This window comes from Nyctereutes procyonoides, unplaced genomic scaffold (genome assembly GCF_905146905.1).
Source record: "Nyctereutes procyonoides isolate TBG_1078 unplaced genomic scaffold, NYPRO_anot_genome, whole genome shotgun sequence".
Classification (NCBI taxonomy): Eukaryota; Metazoa; Chordata; class Mammalia; order Carnivora; family Canidae; genus Nyctereutes; species Nyctereutes procyonoides.
Window position 1 is genome coordinate 22,297,559 of NW_026575145.1, and position 23,384 is coordinate 22,320,942.

A 23,384-nucleotide genomic window follows, 5' to 3' on the forward strand; every position below is an offset into this window, starting at 1 on the left:
TCCTACAAGCTGACCCGCAAGGGAACTCAGGATCGAGGGCGATGCCAGGAGAGGACCTGGCCAGATCTGGGGATGTTCATCCTCCCTCCCACTTGCCCAGCTGTGGGGATTCCTGCAGTGCCCTTAGCACCATCCCCATAGGTGTGAGGCCGAGAGTATCACTCGGGAGTTCCGAGCCACCTCCTCTCAGCTGGCAGTTCTGCAGACATATCCACCCCTGAGCATCAAGCTGAGGTCCTGGAGACAGGGAGGAGGATTAGGGGGAAATGCAGAGATGTGGTCCACCAAGGATCTCTGCTTGGCTACCACTCCTATGAAAAATGAACACACCGATTCAAAGCAACACAATCATCTGCATTTTATTTGCATCTCCCTGTGCAGGTTGTTGATTTTTCCACCCTGCTCTTCCCACCTGGGTTCCTTCAGTCCCATCTCCCTCAAGTTTCCCCATGCAAGGGAAAAAGATACTGGTTGGTTTTTGCCAAGGTAGACATAGCTTTCTCAGCAGGCCTGCCCTATACTCTCAGGGGAAGTTTGTATCCAAGGGTACAGCAACAGAGGGAATCCTCACAAGAGGATACTTTGACCACAGGGAAGGCTGGATCTTTTCACAGAGCAGAACTGATTTGGGGGGTGGGGTGGGGTGTAAGGTGAGCAATATATTAGGCAGAGGTGGGAAAGGCAAGTCGATGAATACTAGAACAGGACTCAGGCATGGAGCCCAATCTCTGCCCTGGTGAGGTCTCTCCAGGTCCTCAGAGGCGGGATGGTGTCCCTCCACCCACTACCACTGTCTCCCCAGTGATGTAGCTGGCATCTTCAGAGCACAGGAATGACACGATGCCTGCACAGTCATCTGGCTTGCCCATCCTGGAGAATAGGGGCAACAAGGAAGGTAGTAAAAATCAAACAACCCCTGATCTGGCCCACAGGGAATGAATTTGCTTAATCAAGAAGTATCAGGTGATTTATCAGGACCAGTGTACAAGCTTCCTGTCAAATAGGATTGGCATGATGATGAGCTGTCGTAATAAATACTGTATAAATACTGTACCCTGCAAAACCCACCACACATTATATTCAATAATACAGAGATACTTTGGTTTTTAGAGAACTCAGGACAGCAAAATCTGACGTCATACAGGTAAACTGGTGAGCAGCGATTTTATTTGTTTCGCGTGTGTGTATACTGTTCCAGTGTCTGGGAGTCTGGGAGACAGTAAATGGTTTGTTTAAAACGGTTGCATTTGTATGGCTTCAATTCACAGACAACTTTTTCAGGAATCTATTTTTGTCCCTTAAAGTCAGGTTCATTTTGGGAGAATGTGCTAATCCTCAGTGCTTGTATCAGTGATTGCATAGTTAGGGAACACTGTAACCTAACTGCTGTAGAATGGTCTAGAGGTGGGCCGAACGGTCACTTCAAACCTAGAAGGCTGGATTAGTGCGGTTCTCCATCCTAGCTGCACATTGTAACGTGCAGTGAAAAAAGATGCTTAGGTCCTACACTGGACCAATGGAAAAAGAAACTCTGGGAGTAGAGCCTGAGCATATGTCGTTTCACAAGTGCCTAGATGATTCTAATGCACATCTAAGACCAAGGGTGTAGGCATTCACTGGGGCTCCAGGATGATGGTACTCTGACATGTCAGCGAGTTGTGAACTAGGTGTGCGGCTCATGCCTGACATCAGAAAAGCTTTGGGCGCACCTGAAAGGGTCTGGGATGTTTGGACCAGTAAAGACTAGGCATTGTTGGAATGTGTACTTGAAGGGACAAGACAGGGTAGCCAAGAGCTGGAGGCAGGGAAGATAGAGGAAGAGGAGCCAGACAAAGGGGCCTGGACAGTTTGGCTAGCCCTGTGGGGAAGAGGTGAGTTTTCTTAGCAAGGGGAGTTTTGGGATGCTGTGAAGCTCTTCAGTCCTTTTATCTGGATTGGAGGATCATCAATTTGAGCTTTAGAAACATGACTTTTTATTCAAAGGGAACTAAAAAAAAAAAAAAGGTTCTGGTTTTGGTCTTGGTCCCTGGGCGCTAGGGTTGCCCAGAGATGGAGGCCACACCCAGGTGGAGAGAGAAGTCAGGGCTTCTCCCAGAGCAGCACTCTGCTGAAACCCAGAACTTCTGTGTTTGGTTTCTGCAGTGGGAGAGGACCTCTAGCACACGCCACTGTAGTGATGCAGTGCTCATGAACTTATGAGGTCTGTGTTTGCGGCAGAGGAGAGCTCGTGTTGGCTGTGGGACCAAGTGACAGCAAGCTGTGGGCTGTGTGAGGGACGAGACCTTTCGTCCTGGTCCTTCTCAACTCTCCCCTGTGACAGCCTTACCTTCTTATCTGCATGACTTTTTTTATGCTCTCCTCCCTTGCCTTGTCCATCCAAAGCTGTGGGAAAAAGGGACATCTTTTTATGTGGCAGAAGAGGAGACAGAGACAGAGAGGGAGAAAGGTGCATGTGGGGTCTGCTCTGGACGGGTGGCTGGAAGTGGGGAGGTTGTCCAAAAGCCCAGGGTGGTGGGGGTGGAAGATACTGGGGTTCGTCATCTGGGAAGATACCCCTCTAGGGTCCTGGCAGTCCTCACCACTTTGCTGAAGCTAGTCTTAATGAGTCCTGGTGCCAGGCAGTTCACTCTAATGTTCCTTTGGTCGAGCTCTCTGGCCAGGTTCTTGGTGAGGCCCAGCAACGCTGTTTTACTAACATTGTAGGGGCCCAGGCCCTGGGGAAAGGAGACAGCGGGTCAGCGTCTTTGTTTCCAGTTCATTCTTGGTTCTTACTGTAAGGCATAAAGGGCAGTAGATAATAGAGGAGTCTCCTAAAGGGAGGGTCCTAGCTAGAAAACTGTCTTGTGGGAAATCACCCCTAGGTTAAGGTTTGTAGAGGCAAGGTGTCTATTTTGTCAGAAGGGGCTTGGTGGTGTGATTCTAAAAGGGGACATATACTTCTCAGGGTGACTGGGAGAGTGGAAAAATGTAGGATCGGGGGTGGGGGTGGGAATGGAAGTGGTAAAGAAGGGGGATCTTACAGGAAACGGAAAGTAGGCTCCTATGGAGGCCACAATCACCACTGAGCCACCTCTGGAAAAAGAAGAGAATGAGCCTCTTCCCAATGGGATGCTGGCCCTCAGCCCACATGAGGTCTATTGTACCCAGGCTCCCTCTTACTGTCTGTACCCTCGTTTCTCCATCTCTGGCACCACTGCCTTGGTCATGAGGGCTGTGGCCTTCACATTAATGTCCAGGATCTGAAACCAAGAGAGAAGAAGGAGAAAGAGCATGAGGTAAGAGCTGGAGAAGGCAGGGCGATGAGGACTCCCAGGGCGGATTTCCTGAGATGTTTGTTGGGTCCTGGTGCAGATCTCGAAGATGGTTTACCTGGAGCCTGCAAGTGCAGGAGCCGAGGCCAGGGAGAAGCCCCTTTCAGAGGCTTATCCAGCTAGAGAATGACATATTAGGTTCCTATGGGAAACAAAGGAACCTGGTCTATCCTGTTCCCTAACCAACCGAGCATGATTTGGCCTATATTAGCTGGAATACTTTGGATTTGAGCTGGATTTTCTGTGTTTCTTCTGACTAGGGAGAACCTGGAGTTGGGCTGGCCTCCTGGACATCCCCCAGAGTGGGCCGTGCTGCGCAGGGAAAATGTGGCCTGACCTCGGGCACTTGGGGTGGTTCCAGCATTTCTCTGGCTTGTGAGCTTAAGGAGTCAGATGCTTTTGGCCCTCCAGGATGGACTGTCTGGATGGACATTTATTGGAAAGTGGGATCCTGAGGGGGTACTTTTGGGGGAGCTGAAACATAGTCTACAGTCAAACCCCACATCCATAATTTAAAACAAATGCACAATCCTCATTTACATTGTTCTAGGTACTGCTGGGATATTCCCCGCCCATGCCCTCCATGCCGACTTATTATTTTGAAATTTTTAATCTTACAGAAAAGTTGAAATAGAAGTATAATGAATCTCTAGATATCGTTTACTTAGATTCACCAATTGTTCACATTTTGCCCCATGTGTCCTACCTCTGTAGCTGAATAATTTTTTCCTGAACCACTGAAGATAAGTTGCAGTCATCACAATGCTCTATCAGTAAAACTTTAGCATTTTTTCCAAAGAATAAGGACATTCTTACACACCAACCAGTATCACACCAAGACATTCAACATTAGTAATAATGATTTTGCCAAATACGCTGTCCCTAACAAAATCTCCCCAATTGTCTCCTCAAATGTCCTTATTTTTAAAATCCAGGGTTTAATCAAGGATCAACCACTGAATTTATATTTGATGTACTGTGACATTTTAAAAAATGCAAATTAAAAAGAAAAATTACTTAGTTTAAAACTGATTTTCATGTGGTTTTTATTCAGACTGCTCATGAAAGATGTTTCTTTACTTTAAAGAATATCAATCAGGAACTGACTCACTGAAGTGCATTTGGCACTTTGGTCTTTATGTCTGTGAAACACTGATAAACAAACTATAATATTTTAGTATCCTTAAACTTCAGTGTTGAGAAGTTATTGATGACATCAGAATGAAAAGCCAAACCAGGGGAGATCATAAAAAATTCAGCATTTTCAAATATGTGTGAATATTAACCTTAGTAAACAAAGACAAATATTTTAATTAAGGCTTCATAATTAAAAGCTGTAGGTATGTGAAATACATCACAAATATAATTATGTGTGCTCACATAAAAACCTATATTCCACACTTGAATTTAGACATCTGGATCTCAGATTCTCTTGACATCGCAGTTAAGAAGGAAAGAGCATGGGTCTTTTTCAAACATTGTATGTTATAAAGTGGTAACAGGTCATTTCACTTGACTAGCAGCTATTAAAGTTTTCCAGCTAATGAGAAATCGTTCTTTTTTGGCAGCTGAAAAAGGGGTGGGGAGGGTGTGTGTGTGTAGGCTTAAGTGTATTAGCTATTGGCATCGAGCTGCCATGTCTCTGCTGGAAAAACACCAGGAAGAAGAGCCTGGATGAGCAGGTGCGGGGAGAGAGATGGGGAGTGAAGCAGAAGAAGGCTAGCAAGGAGCAAAGGGAAGAGCCAAACTGGGGAGAAGCAGAAATGAAAGAGGGGCAAGGATAGAGGAAGCTACCTCCCACTGCCCTTCACCAGGTGCACTCCAGGTGTGGGCAAATTACAAAGATTCCTCATATGTATAGAGGCACTTGACAAATGCATTCTAAAAGCAGCCTGAGTTTGTTCTGGCTGTTTGCTGAGGCCTTTCTCCTGCTCCTTTAATCACCTCTCACCTTGTCCCACATCTCCTCAGTGATATCCATTAGGTTTCCAAAGAAAGGGTTGACTGCAGCATTGGAGATCAGGATGTCAATGCCCCCGTGAAGGTTCACAGCCTGGAGAGAGAGGCATAAGGTCTGAATTAGGACGGCAGGTCAGTGAGGGAGGTGCATTTATCAATGTGGATAAATATTTTCTTCTTAGGAACAAATTGATGTCAAAATGACATCTCTTTTTCTTGAAACATTTCCCTCCCCAGCTTCCTTAAGTTCTACTGCTAAACATTTTGGGTCTAGTTTCTTTTGTGGTCTTTTCTTCCTGCCCCCACTTCCAGGGTTGTTGTTGACCTTTTACTCTTTCCCTTTGGGGAGCTCCTCTATTCTCACGGCTTCAGGTCCCACCTCAAAACCCACTTCTTTGGAATATTACTCAGCCATTAGAAACGATAAATACCCACCATTTGCTTCGACGTGGATGGAACTGGAGGGTATTATGCTGAGTGAAATAAGTCAATTGGAGAAGGACAAACATTGTATGGTCTCATTCATTTGGGGAATATAAAAAATAGTGAAAGGGAATAAAGGGGAAAGAAAAAAAATGAGTGGGAAATATCAGAAAGGGAGACAGAACATGAGAGACTCCTAACTTTGGGAAACAAACTAGGGATGGTAGAAAGGGAGGTGGGCAGGGGGTGGGGGTGACTGGGTGATGGGCACTGAGGGGGGCACTTAATGGGATGAGCACTGGGTGTTATTCTATATGTTGGCAAATTGAACACCAATAAAAAAATAAATAAAAAACCCCACTTCTAGACTTCTTTATTTTTCGCACCAAGTCCCAGTCCCATTTATCCAAATGCCTACTGTCCAATTCTCCTTGACTGAGTTACCATGATCTCAAACTCAATCTGTCCACACCTACCTGAACGGAGAAAATGTTTTATTTATATATTTATTTTGAGGGGGGTGAAGATTTTATTTATTTATTTGGGAGAGAGAGAGTGTGAGCATGAGTGTGGGGGAGGGGCAGAGGGAGAGGGAGAAGCAGACTCCCCACTGAGCCTGGAGCCTGACATGATCTCAATCCCAGGACCCCGAGATCATGACCTAAGCTGAAGGCAAACACTCAACCATTTAGCCACCCAGGTGCCCCTCAGCTAATATTTTTTATTATTTTTTAAAGATTTTTATTTACTTATTCATGAGAGACACAGAGAGAGAGGCAGAGACATAAGCAGAGGGAGAAGCAGGCTCCCTGTGGGGAGCCAGATGTGGGACTCGATCCTACGGGACTCCGGGATCAGCCACTCAACCGCTGAGCCACCCAGGTGTCCTGAGAAACTGTTTGTTTATTTATTTCTTTATTATTTATTTCTTTATTTATTAAAAAGATTTTATTTATTTATTCATAAGGGACACAGAGAGAGGGAGAGGGAGAAGAAGCAGGCTCTTCATGGGGAGACTGATGCAAGACTTGATCCCAGGACTCTGGGATCACAACCTGAGCCAAAGGCAGACACTCAACCATTTAGCCACCCAGGTGCCCCTTGAGAAACTGGTTTTTTTTTTTTTTTAAGATTTTTATTTATTTATTCATGAGCGACACAGAGAGAGAGGCAGAGACACAGGCAGAGGGAGAAGCAGGCTCCCTGTGGGGAGCCGGATGTGGGACTTGATCCTGGGACTCTGGGGTCATGCCCTGAGCCGAATGCTGACTCTCAGCTGCTGAGCACCCAGGCATCCGGAGACACTGTTTTAAATGGACTGACAGGACATCACCACTGGGAGGGGCCTTTAGATCACTCAGCCCAATGCAGGTGAAGAAACTGAGGTCCAGGGAAGTGGATTTCTCAGTAATGACATATGAGGGTTGGCTAAGGAACAGGAGGCCTGCTCACTGGGTCTTTGGGAAAGGCCAAGTGATCTGCCTAGGGCACAGCCTAGTTAGTGGCAACAGATCTGAGCATGGTTTCCCTTCTACCACAGAGGTAATTCTTAAGAGCCCTCTGAAAGTGAGCTGGGGTCACTATGAAAGTGGCTACCCAGGAGCCACAGTGGGGAAGACACCACCAGCCTGGGCTTAAAGCAGTTTCCCACTCAGTTATGTCATTTCTCTTTCCCCTCCCCCCTTTATTGGCATGGAGGTGGGGAAGATTCAAGGCAGAAACCGAGATTTAAACCGGGGAAGCCAAGATACAGCAACATCTTACCTCACTAATAAACTGAAAGTAGGCAGTGAAGGCATGTGCCAGAGTAATGAGTGGCCAACCAGAATCTGCCAACGATACGTGGCTCTAAAACCAGACTATGCATTTGCCCAGAACAGGCGACTCTGATGCCTTGGGCGAGCAACACTAAATGGGCCCTCAATCAACTTTGTGCTTCATGATTTGGCACACAGAGGGGTGTTATTAACAATGTGTACCATCTGCTGGCTCCCGTTTTAACTAATTATTCTTGCTAACCAGGTGCTAAGCTCAGTTGCTTCCACACCACGGAAGGAATGCTTGGGCTGTCAACATGTAAATTTAACAAAATTTAAAGTCACATAAGCTTTTGAAACCAGTATCAATATACTGTCTGGTGCTCTCTTTAAGTTTTGGTGTCTCGGCACAAAGCTCCGGTCACCTGTCTTGGCTCTATGTAAGTCTTGGCTATGGACTTGTGATGAGCAAAGTGTAGAATCAGCTAGAAAGGGGTGTGTGCTGTACTCTGCCAGTGTGTGGTTGGGGGCAGGGGACCCAGCAGCTTGGAGAGGGGAAAGGTCTAGGTTTTGATTGAACAGAGAGAAAGACCCATAGAAGACTCATGAGAAAGGCACAATGACCACCCAGGTGTCTCCTAAGCCTACTCTAAATTGTGTGATCACCACACTGAAGTGGTTAGGAGTTGAGTGTTCTGTGTTCTGACAGGTATATTTTTTAGAAAAAGTATAGTCAAGTGGAGAAGTGGCTGATCTGGATTCTGTTCCCCACACCTTTGAGAAACTTTGCAGTGCAGATTTGGAAGCCAGTGGATAGTAACCAGTCTTTTTATTTACTTATTTTTTGAAAGAGAGAGAGAGAGAGAAAGCAAGCGCTTCAGTGGGGGCAGGGCAGGGGGGTGCAGAAGGAGACAGACAATCTCAAGAAGACTCCCCGCTGAGCTCAGAGTCCCACGTGGGGCTCAATATCATGACCCTGAGATGGTGACCTGAGCTGAAATCGAGAGTGAGCTGCTTAACCGACTGAGCCGCCCCGGTGCCCCAGTGCCCCGGATAGTAACGATTCTTAAGGAGCGGCCTTCCCCACTGCAGGGTAGCAGCTGGCAACACGCAGAACCCATCTCCAATAGCTAATAAGTATCCTCTCCTGGCATTCTCCACCCTGACACTGGCCATCCAAATGACCTGAGAGTTATTTTTGTCTCATCCCTCCTATTTCCCATTTCTCGACAGTGGGTTAGGAAGAAAAAAGAAAATCTCACTTGGCTCCCACTAAATGTCTCTTGGGTGTATCCATTCTGGTCCCACTGCTGCTGCTCTAGACCTGAATGACAGAAACAGCTTCCTTGCTAACATTCTTGTCTCGGAGTCTTTTCTACTCTAATATGTCTTCTTACCAGTGCCAGATTATCCTTTTCAAATCTTGCTCGAAACCTCACATGGCTTATTTCCTCCAAAAACATCTGAACTCCTTTAGGAGGCTATGGAGACCCTTGTCCCTTAAACTTCCCACCAGCACTCCAGAGCCTGTGTTCTTTGCTGTGGATTCACAGGGCTCCCCTGTTCCCTTCAGTCCCTCCTTGGCTGGCTGCTCATTTTGCAAGATCATCAGGAACCCTGTTCCTCCTCTATCTGTCCAGTCTCCCCTGCTCCCGGAGGTCTAGCTCAAGCCCCTACCTCTGAGCCAGGGCTGTAGGACAGGTTAAGTGGACCTGGCAGGGTGAGAGGTGGTTTCCCTGGCGGGATTTCGACCTTAAGTTGCTAAGCACAGTTCATATGGCTAGTCAGCAAACTGGCTGATTCCAGTTGGATCTCCCAGATGTTTCTCTTCACCTTAGGAGCAAGGTCCCGATCTCAGGCTCTATCCAGCCACCTATGCCAGTCTAGGTGACTTCCTTTCTTCTTTTTTTTTCTTAAAGGTGTATTTATTTATTTTTAGAGGGGGTGGGGAGGGGCAGAGGGAGAGGGAGAGAGAGAATCTTAAGCAGACTCCATGCTCAGCATGGAGCCCTCGATCTCAGGACCCAGAGACCATGACCTGAGCCACCCAGGTGCTCCAAGGTAACTTTCTCCGACACACATTTGGCTCTCTCCAATGCACATTCAAGCGTCTGCCAAATGGTTCCTTAAAACAGAATGATTCTATCCTGTCTATCCTACCACTGTTTACTATTGTTTGGGGTACCCCTCTTCTATGACGATTACCAAATTATTTCTGTCACCCTTTCAATCTGTTAGCACCATCCTGTACTTTCTACCCAGGGTAGATTCTCCCTTCTACTCCAGGGCATAATGTGTGTGCTCTGAGCCTGAGAGAAGAGCAGCCTCCTTTGCCAGATAGTTGTATTTTCTTGTGTAGCTGGAAGGCTGGTGCCAAGTACCAACTCTGACACTGGCTTAGACACTTTCTTTGAGACTTACATCCAAGTGGGCACCAATGACCTGACCTGATGCTAATGGAGAAATGCCTGGTGATCTGTAGTCAGCTCAGCAGGTCTGGTTTGCCTTACAGCTCTTTCTAACTGGCTGAGGGACCTTGGGATGCTACTCCAGCTTTCGGAGCAGAATGTTCCAAATGTTCCGAAACCAGGAGAATAGTCCTTGCCTTGCTTGGGTTGTTGTCAGGCTTAGAGATAACCCATGAAGGCTCTGAACAAAGTGGATGGCACACAGTAGGTGGTTGAAACATGGCGGGCTGCCTCCTGGAGGCTCCCAGGGACTCAACTCTATAACCTAAAGAACAGGGAATTGATTACTAGCCTGTAGCTGGGAACGTCTATTTTGCAATTGCATTTACCCTTCTCATCTTCCCAATTAGTTTGGAAACTATTAGGGATGCCTGGGTGGCTCAGTCAGTTAAGCGTCTGCCTTCAGCTCAGTTCATGATCCCAGGGTCCTAGGATGGAATCCAGCATCAGGCTCCCTGCTCAGTGGGGAGTCTGCTTCTTCCTTTCCCTCTGCCCCTCCCCCTGCTCATGCTCTTTCTCTCTCTCTTTCTCTTAAATAAATAAATAAATAAAATCTTAAAAAAAAAAAAAAGATTGGAAACAACTGGAGAACCAGGGCCAGCTGTTTTTCTGGGTGACCGAAGGGATGATGCAGGGTTGAAGCATTAGAGTGGTTTTTGATTTTCTGACTGGGATGGGATGATTCTCAGAGACATAACAGAAAGGAACACAATAAAAACGTGCTGGAGGATTAGTGCGGGGAGGCAGAACTACCGGTTATGTCTTAGTTAATACTGCTGGCTTGGATCACATCAGTGATGTCTAGGAAAGCAGGGAAGGAGGCTCAGGCTGGCTTCCTTCTGCCACTCCGGGCTCTGTGCCCATATCCTTGTTGCTCACCGTGGCCACCAGCCGCTCCCGGTCCTCGGCCTTCCCCACGTGGCACACGGTGCCCGTCACGCTCAGCCCCTCGCCCTGCAGCGCTGCCACCGCCCGGTCCACGTTGTGCTGCTTCCGGCTGCTGACCACCACGTGCGCCCCGTCCCGGGCCAGGCGCCGGGCGATAGCGAAGCCGATCCTGCGGCAGAGAGAAATAACTGTCAGTGCCAGGACAGGGGAAACGGTTGAGAGGTGGGCTCCGGACTCAGAATGCCCAGGTTTGAATTCCAGCTCTGCCTCTGTTGGACGTGCTGTCTGCATTACATGTAAAAGCGGGCTAGTGGCACAGCCGTTACCGCACAGATGGACGGGCTTAACATGTTCTTAGCACTCATTTACTGATTTTCCCCCCAGGGTTTTGACCCTCGGGCTAGGTTCCTAGGAACCGACAATATCCTCCTCATATCCACCCCATACCCTATAGGGACTGAGAGGAGAGAAATGAGCAACAGCCACTTCCATGATTGAAGGGTCTCATTTGAAAGAGCCCTTGCCCCAGATACCTCCCTTACTTATTCTACATTGGTTCAAAATTATATTGTTAATTATGTTGGGGGGGGGGCATGTGAAAGGGCGGGTCTCTAGTAAAAAAATGTAAATTTTTTACGTTACTCTTATGGGAGTAAGGGTTACACACTCTGGAAGTGTTTGCCATTAGCATTTTGCATATATTTGTATTTTAGATTTGTGTAGTGCCGGCATCTAGCAAAGTCCTGTGGGGATGAGAAATGGATAGACAAGAGCGGTGGGTGAGAAACAGGGCAAGGGCAAAACGTACTGAGCTAAAAAAAAAAAACCCTGGACACATGGGTCTTGTGTCCTGTCCAGGTTAAGGGGCGCCAAATGCAGGGGCTGGAACATTTCCACAGTCGATGGAGGCCATGGGATGGGATTTTTGAATCCTGAGCTCTTGGATTTCTGGTGTTTGGTCTTCCCAGACTCTAGGTGGGGCCGCTTGCCTGGGGCCGCCCGGAGCCCTGGGAGCCTGGCTTGCTGGAGGCTGCTCCGAAGTGGCGCAGTCGAACCCGGGGCAGCTGTGACAGGACACTGGTGGAAGTGGGGCCAAGGCAAGGGGGCTCGGAGGCGCTGCAGGCCGACCATGTGGCTCCTTCCTTCTGGGGTCGGACTTGGCCCGGCAGTGAGGTCGGAGGCCGGGAAGCAGAGGTCAAGGGGTTAGTACCTGTTTGCAGATAGCTGGGGCCCCCGAGACTCCGGCCCGGCACTCACCCGTCGGTGGAGGCCGTTACTAGGGCCACCTTATTGGCGAGCGGGTCCTGGCGCGCCATCCCGGAGCTGGCCTTCCGCACAGACCTCCACGCCCGGGCGCCGCAGGCCAGCGACAGCCCGGCCTTCTGCATGGCACCGCCTCGCGGTGCAGGAGTCCGGGACACCGGGGCGGGACGACCGCAGTGAGGAAGAGGAACCGGGAACTGGCCGAGCTCCCCGCCCGGCGCCACGCCTCCGCCCCGCCCCCAGCCCGGCTCGCCGAGCTCCGCCCGGCTCCCCTGGCACCCGGGAGCGGGCTGTGGCTGCGGAGCGCCCCCTGCCGGCCCACGGCTGCCGCACCCCGCTGTCCTCGGCTTCGCTCTGGCCGTCCCGTTGGGGCCCGCCTCTTGGCGGGAACCCACAGACTTCCCTGCCCTCGGCAACGTCCCGCCGCTTGACCTTGTTATTTTTTGGGGGCGGGAGAGCCTTAAAGTTGGCTGTTTTTCCTTCCCAGAACTTCGAGATGGACCTCCACCTCCAAGAAAGTCTGGGTCTGTGATAGCTAGCTCACAAGAGAGCAAATGTTTGGAGATTGCCAATGGAAGTGAGGCCTGTGGTCCTTACGGAGTCATCAGGTGAGGGTCTCAGGTGAGGGTGGAGGAGCCTGGGAGACAGATGTGATGGGGAGGAGCAGCCGGGCTAGGTCTGGCACTGCCCTTCACACTGGCTGCCGGTCTCCTCCATCCTCATAGGCCCGGAGGGCAGACTCTGATCACTATGGTAACCAGTGTGCAGAGGGAAGAAGATCCTGATTGGATCAGACTTCTGGTACCCTCTACTCCAAGAGGACTGCCCCACTGTACAGAGCCTAAGTGGTAGCAAGAGGGGAGAGGGTCTCCCAGCCAGTGATGGAAACACAAACCCAGGGGTACTCAATTCTCCATAATCACCATGTCCCCAGGTCTTAGCCTTTGTCCCAGTTCAATAAATATTTATTGAAGGTAAAAGCATTTTATAAACTGGAAACTACTAAACACGTAGTAATTTTTGCCACCATAGAGTTATTATTATCGTTGCTACAGGCTAGGCTCTTCATCTGTAAACAGAGGATGCTAGGGGAGGGAGATGATGGATAAAGTCCTCTCAAGCTATATATTCTGGATCTGAGACTGCACCCTACACTTCTGCTGAGCAGGCTGGAATGATCTCTCCTCTGGGTTTCTGAGAGAATTAATAAATCTGGAGGGCATATGGGACACTGTAGAAAGGCCCCAAAAGACCCCAAGTATCTGTCTGGATTGGTTGAACACAGTGGCCTCCAAACGCCAGACTGAGAAGTAGTGCTGATCCATGGCAAAGTTTGCACTCCTTCAAGGCAAACTGAGACAGAGAAAGGCAATATAGTGAGATTTGTAAAGCTAAGCTTATTTAACTTACAGTTCTTTATCCGGGGATATGTTTTGCTCCTTTGTGTGTGTGTGTGTGTGTGTGTGTGTGTGTGTATGTGTTAGTCTTTTTTGTTAAGATAAGATGATGAAAGCAGATGGGTACGTTGAGAAAAGTGTTGTTAGTTGGTAAAATCACCAGTCTGGCAACTCTATATCAGTCCTTACAATTAGAGGAGAGAGAGTCCTAGTCTATGAAATTCAGTTCTGGGGATTGCTGTTTAATAGAATTCATACTTGCTAGAGATTCATTTAGTATACGTGTAGTTCTGCAGAGCAGCTAAAAAGGGATTTCAACGTTCAAAAGGGGATGTATGGGTAGCAAGTGATCTATCAGGCATGCACTGGATTTATAGTATATTCCTCAACCAAGGAGCTACAGATGCGGTCCTCAGCTTTGGTACTCAGCACATCCTGATGAGATAAGAGAGCCGAGTCTAGTTTTCCCCATATCCAGGGAAAACTGACTCTCTGACTGGTGCCCCTCAGTCTGAACCTCATGAATTATTGATAACAGAGGCTGGATAGCATGACATTCCCCCTCCCCTCCCCATTCAGAGCTAATGCACTGTGGGAACCCTTCCCAGTGCTCTCCACCTGTGGGCCCTGGGGAGAGTATGTAGGAGGATTGGAGTGGGGGTTCTCAGGGCTTTGGGCTCACAGGGAAAGGCCTTCACAACAGATCTGATCTCTCTTCATCCAGAGCAGAGGCAGGCAGCCAGATCCAGGGGCTGAGGCTGGGGAGAGGAGGGAGACCACACCTCAAAGACCAAAGTGTTCTGAAAAAAGAGAATTCTGGCCTGGGAGCTTGGTGAACATCACATGGACAAGGTTGATATTTGGCTTCCAGGACCATTTCTTCTGGGAGAGCACAGGGGACATTAGGGAGGGGGATCTGTGGATAGAAAAGCATAGAGGGAAGGCAAGTGGTGTGGGAGCCTCTAGCTCCTACTCTTCATCAAGCTGGTTTGTTGGAGATGGTAGGAGGGGTAGGAAATCTTTGGGGGAAATACCTGGGTGTGTAGGAGTCTCTTTGAAATGGGGAGCAGTAATAGGCAATGGGATTGCTGCGGTATATGTGGAGGTGGTACCATCTGCAGATCCTGAGGATCTTCATTGTTGGGGAGACACTCCCATCTTCCTTGAGGGCTAACATTCACCTGGGATGGAATTTAAGTCTTGCATTTTGCAGTAACCATCCTAGATGGTCATTGACACAAGTCAGAACTGGGTGGGGTGGGAGGGCTGTGGGTTAACAGCAAACTTTATTGAATGCTCACTCACTGAGTGTGGCAAGTGTTGGTGCTTTTTATAAATTTTATTGACTGTTTCTAATCTGGTGAGGTTGGCATTTTCATCCCCAGATGTGAAACCAGAGTGAGTCATGACAGCCTGACCTGCTGTGTATGTTGAATAGCTATGCTTCCTTTTTCTGACATTGTTGGGGAATGACGGTTTTCATAGAAATTAATTTTCTCTGAGTTGGAATTTTACTTTCAGCGCTGTTGTTTTAATCATTAAATATCTAGTCTTTAAATTATGAAAATATCACATGCTCATGATTTTAAAAAGAGACAGAATGTTTTAAGGTGAAAAGTGAAAAAGTAACTCTTCCCTATGCTGTTTCTACCTACTCCCTTTAGAGCTCCTGGTCTGGTGTATCCTTCTAGAAGTTTCCTATGCATTGCATGCATTTTTCCCTTAAAAATGTTTCAGATGAGTGCGAGAACACTATATATACTGTCCTTCAAACTGCTTGCTCTTCTTTATCCCCTTTTTCCTTTTATTTCTTTCATTTCTTAAAATACATTCTTAGAGAATGTTCTGAGTGGTACACAATAGATCTACTTTGTTCTCTCCCTTTTAAAAATAGCTGTACAGTATATCCATTGTGTGGATATTCCCTAATTTATTTAGCCAGTCTCCTACTGATGAACATTTAAGTCACTTCTAGTGTTTTGTTATTTCAAACAATGCTTCAGTGTACAAGCTTGCGTGTATATATTTTTTTTGTGTTTGGTGCAAAAACATTTGTAACGTGGGTCAAATGTTTTCAATTAATGGCTATGGTCAAATTACCTTAAAAAAGGTTTGACCAGTTCTGATGGATTTGTTTTTCTAAAGTGAGTTTACCTGTTGTCCTATCCTCTTCTACATAGCACATAGAAAAGTTTAAACTTTGGTTGATAGCTGAAGCTCAACACAGTGTGTTGGCAACACTGTGTGGCCTTGATGGCTGGGAGCCCGTAGAGGTTGGTGGGTCCTGCTGGCCTGCAGCCTGCACACTTGATGTGTACTCACTTCCACCCAAGTTTGGCATTGAAGATGCCAGCCCTGTGATGCCAGATCTTAGGAATTTTTAAACAGAAGGTAGAAATCTGAATTTTAATATGAACTCTTTGATTTTTGAATGTTGGCAACTAATTTACTTAAAAAGAAAGCAACCCCCCCACAAGTCACCCCCAAAACAAAACCCCAAACTAAAGCAGTGAATGTATCTGTCAGTGCTAGAGACTGGCTGGGTCTTTGCTCATTCAGTTGCAGTGGCTTGCTTGGAGCGCCTGGCTGGCTCGGTCAGTTGAGCATGTGACTCTTGATCTCAGGTGTGAGTTCAAGCCTTATGTTGGGTGTCAAGTTTACATAAGACAAAACAAAACAAAACAAAGAAAAATATAAATTGCAAGGCTTATTAATTTTGTGAGATACTGGCCTATCTAGAATCTCATATCTCTTGTATAGCTTACTGAATTTCTGGTTTTTCAATTTTTTTCCCCGATTGCCCTGTATTTAGGCAACTGTTCATGAACACTATTTAGTTTCATGCATCCAGTCTTTGTACAGGTCCTTCTCAGGAACTCTGTGCTATGGGTTCTTAAAAGGTTCTTATAAGACAGGCATTGGCTTCTCTTTTCCCCATGCCCATGATTGCTTCTTTTTTCCCCATTTCCAGGATTAGGAACGGGTGGTAGTGGTGGTGGTGGGGTGTTCCCCAGTCTATTTTCAGGTAGCAGTTGGCTCTGTCTTGGTCTTTAGTGCTTTCTGCTGCTTCCAGGAACTCCAGGATTATAGGTTTCTGGTGGTTTCCACGTGGATGCTGAGACGCAAGCTTTGGGACAGGATAAGATGAGGAAGATCACACTTCCCCAGCTGCTTTATTCTTTATTCCTTACGATTCCATCACACCAAGAAATTCACTGAGGAATTGTGGGTAGTGTGAATTACAATATAGAGGGACAGATCCCCCCAAAGGGATGCCTACTATGACTTCTCCTTGGGTCCCTTATAGGCACAAATACCCTGTTTTCAAAATTGTGGTTTCCCCCTTTCCTTCCACAGAGACAGGCCTTGCAAGATGCAGTCATGGAGATGCAGGAAACAGCTCAGATCCTCCTTCTAGAAAGGACTTGTGCTGTCTGCTGGGAGCCTGATTAGCTGCTAGCCTTCAGCTGACAATTAACTCCTTCTCAGATTGGCCCCAGCCATTGACCCAGCAGGACAGCGGACAATGACTATCCTATTTCTGCCTCACACAGGGCTCTTCTAATAGGCCATATTTGCTCTAGAGCTTCCTATTGGGTTGGCCTTATTGTCAGACCTTGTCCAACAACTCCTTTTTAGTCCTGCTTCCTCCCTCTCTTTTTGCAGGCGTTGTTCCTACTCCACCCTTCTTCTGACTCCTGACTCCAATCAGGCATTTGCTTTGCTGAGGACTCACTGGCAGTCTCTTTCATTACCCAAATCCAAGTTTGGCTGCTTGACATTTGAGAGCCAATACTCTAGAGAAACGAGTTGGTTGGGAAGGAAAGGTTGCTTTGTTTAGGAAGCGGGTAACCTGGGAAGATGGTGGACTAGTGTCCAAAGATCATCTCCAAAGTCCTGGACCAAGCAGGGGGTTGTTCAGGGGGAAGCACTGGTAAGTGGTGAGGGTCCACGTGCAGGGAAACAATAGTACAGCAGTTAATTATTCTTGGTATGATCTCAAGCAGACTTGCTAGCATCAGGGATGGCTAGTTTCTAGTATGGTCAAGCTTGATCTTAGAACATCTTGTTCCTTATTTCCCTAGAGTCAGTGTTCTGTTGAAATCTCAAAGAAGCTATAATTAGTCAAGCTAACAGCTGGAGGACACAGGTCAGTTGGTTAAAGGTATGTAGCCTTTAGGCTGCTTGAAACACAGTTAACATTTTCTTCAGAATCTTTCCAATGCGACAGTAGGAGTTGGTCTTCCAGAGGATCCGTCCTTGTCCTGGAATCAGAGCATCAGAGCACTCTGAAGCAAAAGTCTTCTGAAGCTATTAATTCTTGCCAGTTTGACTTATTTGATGAGGGGCATTAGTAGAAAATTGCAGGGTGGGTTTTGGCTGACTTCGGCCGCCACGGTAGTGCAAGTCCAGTTCTGGAGCTCCATGTGTTTTCCCTGAGATCTCACTGGAGGATGAGATGAAAGTCCCCTTGTCTCTCCTAAGGTATTCCATTTTCCTGTGAGGAACTGAACACACACATGCACACACACACACGCACACACTCTTCTAAGAACCAATAGCGATTCTTAGGGAGAATGCTATCCAAAGCTACAGTAAGAAAGAGAACCATGTCCCTAGAGGTGCCAGCCTGCCCTCTCTGGAGATAACATTTGACATTCTTATGCAAAGCAGCTTCAGTTCCTATGCCTTGCTTTTACAGAACAGTGTAAGAGGCCTATGGTATGAAATGAATAAGGCCTGTCACAAGACTTGCCAAAGGACAGAGCAGTCTTCTTCTGAGGGTTTTCTCTTTTGTTGGGCCGGGTCAAATTCTTGAACAAAACTGCACTTCTTTTAATCTCTGCAAAGGAAATGGGGGTAATTTAAGAATTTATTATCCTTTTGCTGCAGCAAACCCTTGGGAGTGAAGGGGATGGGTGTGTTTGTCCTTCTGGTTGCATAGACTCTACCCACTCATTTTGAACGTAATGACAAAGGGTTTGTTCTCATCTTTTGATACTTCTTAAAAAACCCAAGGATTATACAATACACACATTCTGCACCTTGTTTTTTAAAAAATCTTTTTATTTTGAAGCAATTATAGACTCAAAAGTAGTACCTAGAGTCCCAGTGTATGCTTCCTTCAACTTCCCCCAGTGATGACACCTTATAGAGGTGACATCTGTAATACAATATCAAGATTAGGACATTGACATTGACGCGATACTGTTAACTAGAGGAAAGACCCTATTCAGTGTTCATTTTTTTTTAATTTTTATTTATTTATGATAGTCACACAGAGAGAGAGAGAGGCAGAGACACAGGCAGAGGGAGAAGCAGGCTCCATGCACCGGGAGCCCGACGTGGGATTCGATCCCGGGTCTCCAGGATCGCGCCCTGGGCCAAAGGCAGGCGCCAAACCGCTGCGCCACCCAGGGGTCCCTCAGTGTTCATTTTTTATGTGCACTCTTTTATGTGTGTCAGTGTGTGTCTGTACACTCCTCAACTTGTTGGTATATCTTAGAGATCTTTGACTAGCGGGGTCATACAGATCTACTTCATTCTTGTTCCTTTTTTCATTATCTGGATGGATTATTATTTGTCAGTTCTCTATTGTTTTTAGTCGTTTTTGCCTTTTCTTGAATACAAATGATGTTGCAAAAGCATCTTGGTCCACATAGCTAGGAGGACTCTGTACTAAACCCACGTTAATAGTTGAGTCATTAAGCCAAGCGTATGTACTTTGGCATTTGATAGAAATTGTCAGTTGCCCTCCAGAAAAGCTTGCCCTTCTCTGGTCTCAGGGAACCTTCCTAAAGGGCAATTCAGTGTGATGGTGCCTAGCTCTTCACAACCTCCTGGAGCACAGTTTCACCAAACATCTTAATTTTTGCCAGTCTGGGTGAAAACATTTAAAAAATTTACATTTCTTTATTAAGATGATTAAATATATTTTCACATATTTACAGCTATTTATATGTTTTGTTTCATAAACTGCTTATTCATATCCTTTGTCCACTTTTATTGGGTTGTTACTCTGTTTTCTTATCTATTCTTATAAACTCTTTATGAAAGGACTGTCATGAGTTGTAAATATTTTTCTCAGTTTGACTTTTGAATTTGTCTTTTGGATGTCATATATATGTTTTACATTTTTATGGAATCAAATGTATTGTCTTTTCTCTTATGGCTTCTGAGTTTTATGTCATGTTTAGAAAGGCCTTTCTTACAGGAGTATAAAGAAATTCACTCATGTTTTCATGTAGTTATTCAATATTTTTCATGTAGTATATTTAATATGTGTCTGTTTAAATCCTTAGGGCATCTGATATATTTTTTGAATTTTTATTTATTTATTTATTCATGAGAGACACAGAGAGAGAGGGAGGCAGAGACACAGGCAGAGGGAGAAGCAGGCTCCATGCAGGGATCCTGACATGGGACTTGATCCCGGGACCTCAGGATCACGCACTGGGCCGAAGGCAGGCACTAAACCACTGAGCCACCAGGGCTGCCCTGATATTTGTTTTTGTATGAGAAGTGATATAGAGATCCAGGTTAACTTTTTCCTCCAATGGTTAGCCAGTTATCTCAGCCCTGTTGGAATTATTCCCCCATGTTTTAATTTCTTTATTATTCCCATATATATTTGAGCCTATTTCTGGTTTCTATTTCATTCCATTGATTTGTCTATCTCTTCCCAAGTCAGGATTTTAATAGCTATTGCAGAGAGGAAAAAAGAAAGTGGAAAAAGTGCCATAAAATAATTTCAAATGGAGTGGCATGGCAATTCAGAGGAGGGAAAGAGTATTTTTAGTTTGGGTGGTTTGGAAAAGCTTTATGAAAGAGAGACATTTAAGACAGAGCTTAAATGAGCTTCATTAGTCAAAGGGAATAAAAAACAAAGACATGGAGGCAGGAGGTGCTGAATATCTGTGCAGATGCCTGTTGTATCTCTGCAAAGGAGCCCAAAGTCCACCACTTGGGTTTTTATGCATGCCTGTCTTGAATACAGTCAAGAGCATAAAGAAATTTTTGTACTACCCTTTTGAGTCATTTTGGGGATACATTTATTAACTATAATAGCTACAAGTTGAGTGCCTACTATTTGCTAGGGATATCCTATGTCAATTCTAATTCTCACCACAACAAGCAAAGTTAATATTATTATTCTCATTTTAGGAATGAGGGAAAGCCTCAAGTAGGTAAAATAACAGATCAAAAGTGGCTGCACTGAGATTCAAATCCATGGCCAGCAATAAAAAACCAAACACAGCAATGAAAAGCCAGAGTAGAAAATACAGCACGTTACCCACGTTACCTGGGATCCCTGTACTTCCTTGCATGGCAGGGGAAATCCAGTGCCAGCTCTTTGCCCAAAGCCAGCATGATGTTGGAAGGTACGGGAGAGCTGGAGGGGCTTAAGAATGCCCCTTCCTTCCCTCCATAGCCCTTAACCAAAGACTGTGGGGTTGAGATATACATATTCTAGCTCTTTTTGTCTTCTCACTGAGATGGCTTTGAGGTGTGACCTGCAGTGTCCCCCAAGTCCTTTGTGGGAATGAGTCCAGATTACCCTCTGGATTGATATTGCACCTTATGTGGCCTAGCCTCCTCACTTCCTCTAACTCTTTTCCCTGAAAATATTTAATACATCTCTTTCACATGCATCTTTCTCTAAGGCAGTACTGTCTCAAGAAAGCTTTGTTTCAGTTAAGTGGAGGCATGTGTGCGTGTGTGCATGTGTGTTTATATATTGGGTTGCCATTTTACTTAAAATTTTTTAAAAAGATTTTATCTATTTATTCATGAGAGACAGACAGAGAGAGAGAGAGAGAGAGAGAGAGAGAGAGAGAGGCAGAGAGGGAAGCAGGCTCCATGCAAGGAGCCTGACGTGGGACTCGATCCCGGGGTCTTCAGGATCATGCCCTGGACTGAAGGCAGCGCTAAACCACTGAGCCACCCGGGCTGCCCTCACTTTAATTTCTTACTGGGGAGCCAAAAAGTTTGAAAGCCACTGTCCTATAACACATTAAACTGTCTCTATTTGTATAGCATTCATTGAGCTGGAAAGTTTCCTGGGTGCTCCAGAATCAGAATGGCAGACCATTTTCCAGGTCTTATTGCCTATTTGAGTCCAGCAACTTAAAATATATTGAATAAAAATGTATCAGTCATGGGTCTAGAGAACACCATCAACTTTGACACAATTGGTTAGGCTGTTCTTTGAACTTCTTTGGGCAATCAAGCCTGCCAAATAGCTTTCAAAGTCCAGATTTCTCTTTGCTAAGGTTGCTATGGTATAAAGGTCATGATGGTTGATTGTTAATTTTTTGCCGACCAGCAGAAATAGGAAGACCAAGTTTGCCTTGGAGCAGAGCCAGAGGGTATACCTGACTGCACGGCAGGATATTCTTTCCAGAGCTATGGCCCAAAACTGTGGCTTTGGTGGAGAGAGGTGGGGTGTTCAGAATTGCTCTGCAATTACCCCTCAAGACAGTGCCGTTAAAAGAAGGGAAGATGACACATCACAATACTAACAGCTGATGAGACCTAACAAAGGAGTCAGGCAAGTTTCTGTTGGACAGATCAGTAGAGATCCCAGGGCAGACCTGGCTGCCAGAACCCACTGGAGGCCACAAATAGAAGAAAACACCAACCCCCAAAGTACAGTAGAGATGAAATCTGGAAAGTAGTGCAGAGAAAGGGCAAGAGACCTATCTTCCTGCAAGGCCTTGGGAGCCCTGCCATCGTGGTATCGGTTGAAGATCCTTATTTGTTAGTACGTGATGTAAGATTGTGTCCGTATTTAATAAAGAACTAAGATATGTTGAAAATTCAATGGAATGATTAAGAAAAAAGGAAGGAGAGCTCAGCTTAGGAGGTTTTGGCTGAAGATGGCTGTGAGTTAAGAATTTTTAGGGTCTTGGGCAGCCCAGGTGGCTCAGCAGTTTAGCGCCACCTTCAGTCCAGGGCCAGATCCTGGAGACCCGGGATCAAGTCCCATGTCAGGCTCCCTGCATGGAGTCTGCTTCTCCCTCTGCATGTGTCTCTGCCTCTGTCTCTCTCTGTGTGTCTCTCATGAATAAATAAATAAAATCTTAAAAAAACAAAGAATTTGTAGTGTCTCTACTACTGTCCCAGGGAAGAGCCATGTTTTCTGGTAGATGTGGCCATTTTGGTCACCACAAAGGTGTACTGCAGTGTGGGAGGTAGGTGTTCATTAGCATGGTCAATGTCTGGTTGCAGGATCCTTCAGCATCAGCCAACTCCCTCCCACCTGATTCCGCATTCATTCCACAGCTTTCTGATTGTTACTGCAGGCAGGAGATGTGGATCTCAGCTAACATCTTTTTTGTCACTGGGAGGTAACGTTCCCCACCAAAACCTATTCAGCTGCAAAAACCTATTGGCTTTTGTGACTAAATCAATTTCATGTAAATTCAGGTTGTGAGAGTCAGTATCATATGCCCCTCCCCACCCCAAAGTGTTGACTATCCATGTTTCAGGCTGACCAGTCTGAGAGCCATGCCAGGAGGAAGGACCCTGTGAGGCCCAGCCTGAAACACGCAGTCAGATCTCACTGGTTCGGACCACAGAGGAGGACCAGGCCCCTGCCTCGCTGAACCACAAACCCCAGGGGAGGCAATATAAGCTGGTTCCTGACTGTTGTTGAGACTCTAGAATTCAGCCATAAAGGGGGTGTTCACATAGGGGGAGGGGTGAGAAAGCTTTGACTTGAGGGAGCAGAGTAGGGGTGGGGTGTGTGTGTGAGGGGTTAGTTTTGCCCTCAGTTTCTGTCCTGACTACTGTTTCTGGAAAATTAAGTGAGAAAGAAATCTTTAGGCTCTGTCTCTAGGGGAAGCTGTGCTCAATTCCAGTGGCGACGACAGGCTCCCTAGCTCAGAGTGCTGGATGTTGGATATTTGAGGTGTG

General features: G+C 46.3%; 1 protein-coding gene across 2 annotated transcripts; it reads right to left on the reverse strand.

Annotated features, from left to right (window-relative positions):
- Positions 1-333: 333 nt before the first annotated feature.
- Positions 334-12,263, reverse strand: LOC129499567 (dehydrogenase/reductase SDR family member 4). Of its 2 annotated transcripts, none has more exons than XM_055309374.1 (8): positions 12,064-12,263; positions 10,798-10,975; positions 5,263-5,364; positions 3,160-3,239; positions 3,021-3,072; positions 2,580-2,714; positions 2,327-2,382; positions 334-870 (listed from the first exon to the last, which is right to left on the reverse strand). In XM_055309374.1, exons 1-8 carry the CDS (start codon positions 12,192-12,194, stop codon positions 756-758), a joined length of 849 nt encoding a protein of 282 aa, XP_055165349.1. In that variant the 5' UTR covers positions 12,195-12,263; the 3' UTR covers positions 334-755. The 2 variants fall into 2 exon arrangements, with proteins under 2 accessions (XP_055165349.1, XP_055165350.1); XM_055309375.1 differs by having other exon boundaries at positions 3,169-3,239; positions 12,064-12,262.
- Positions 12,264-23,384: the final 11,121 nt, after the last annotated feature.

What these genes read in the sequence shown, in the direction of transcription:
- LOC129499567 (XM_055309374.1), bottom strand. Translation starts at nt 12,194, where the DNA reads ATGCAGAAGGCCGGGCTGTCGCTGGCCTGCGGCGCCCGGGCGTGGAGG. An exon ending in GGGAGCGGCTGGTGGCCACG is followed by an intron (nt 5,365 to 10,797) that starts GTGAGCAACAAG and finishes CTCTCTCTCCAG; the next exon opens with GCTGTGAACCTTCACGGGGG. An exon ending in GAGAAACGAGGGTACAGACA is followed by an intron (nt 3,073 to 3,159) that starts GTAAGAGGGAGC and finishes TTCTTTTTCCAG; the next exon opens with AGGTGGCTCAGTGGTGATTG.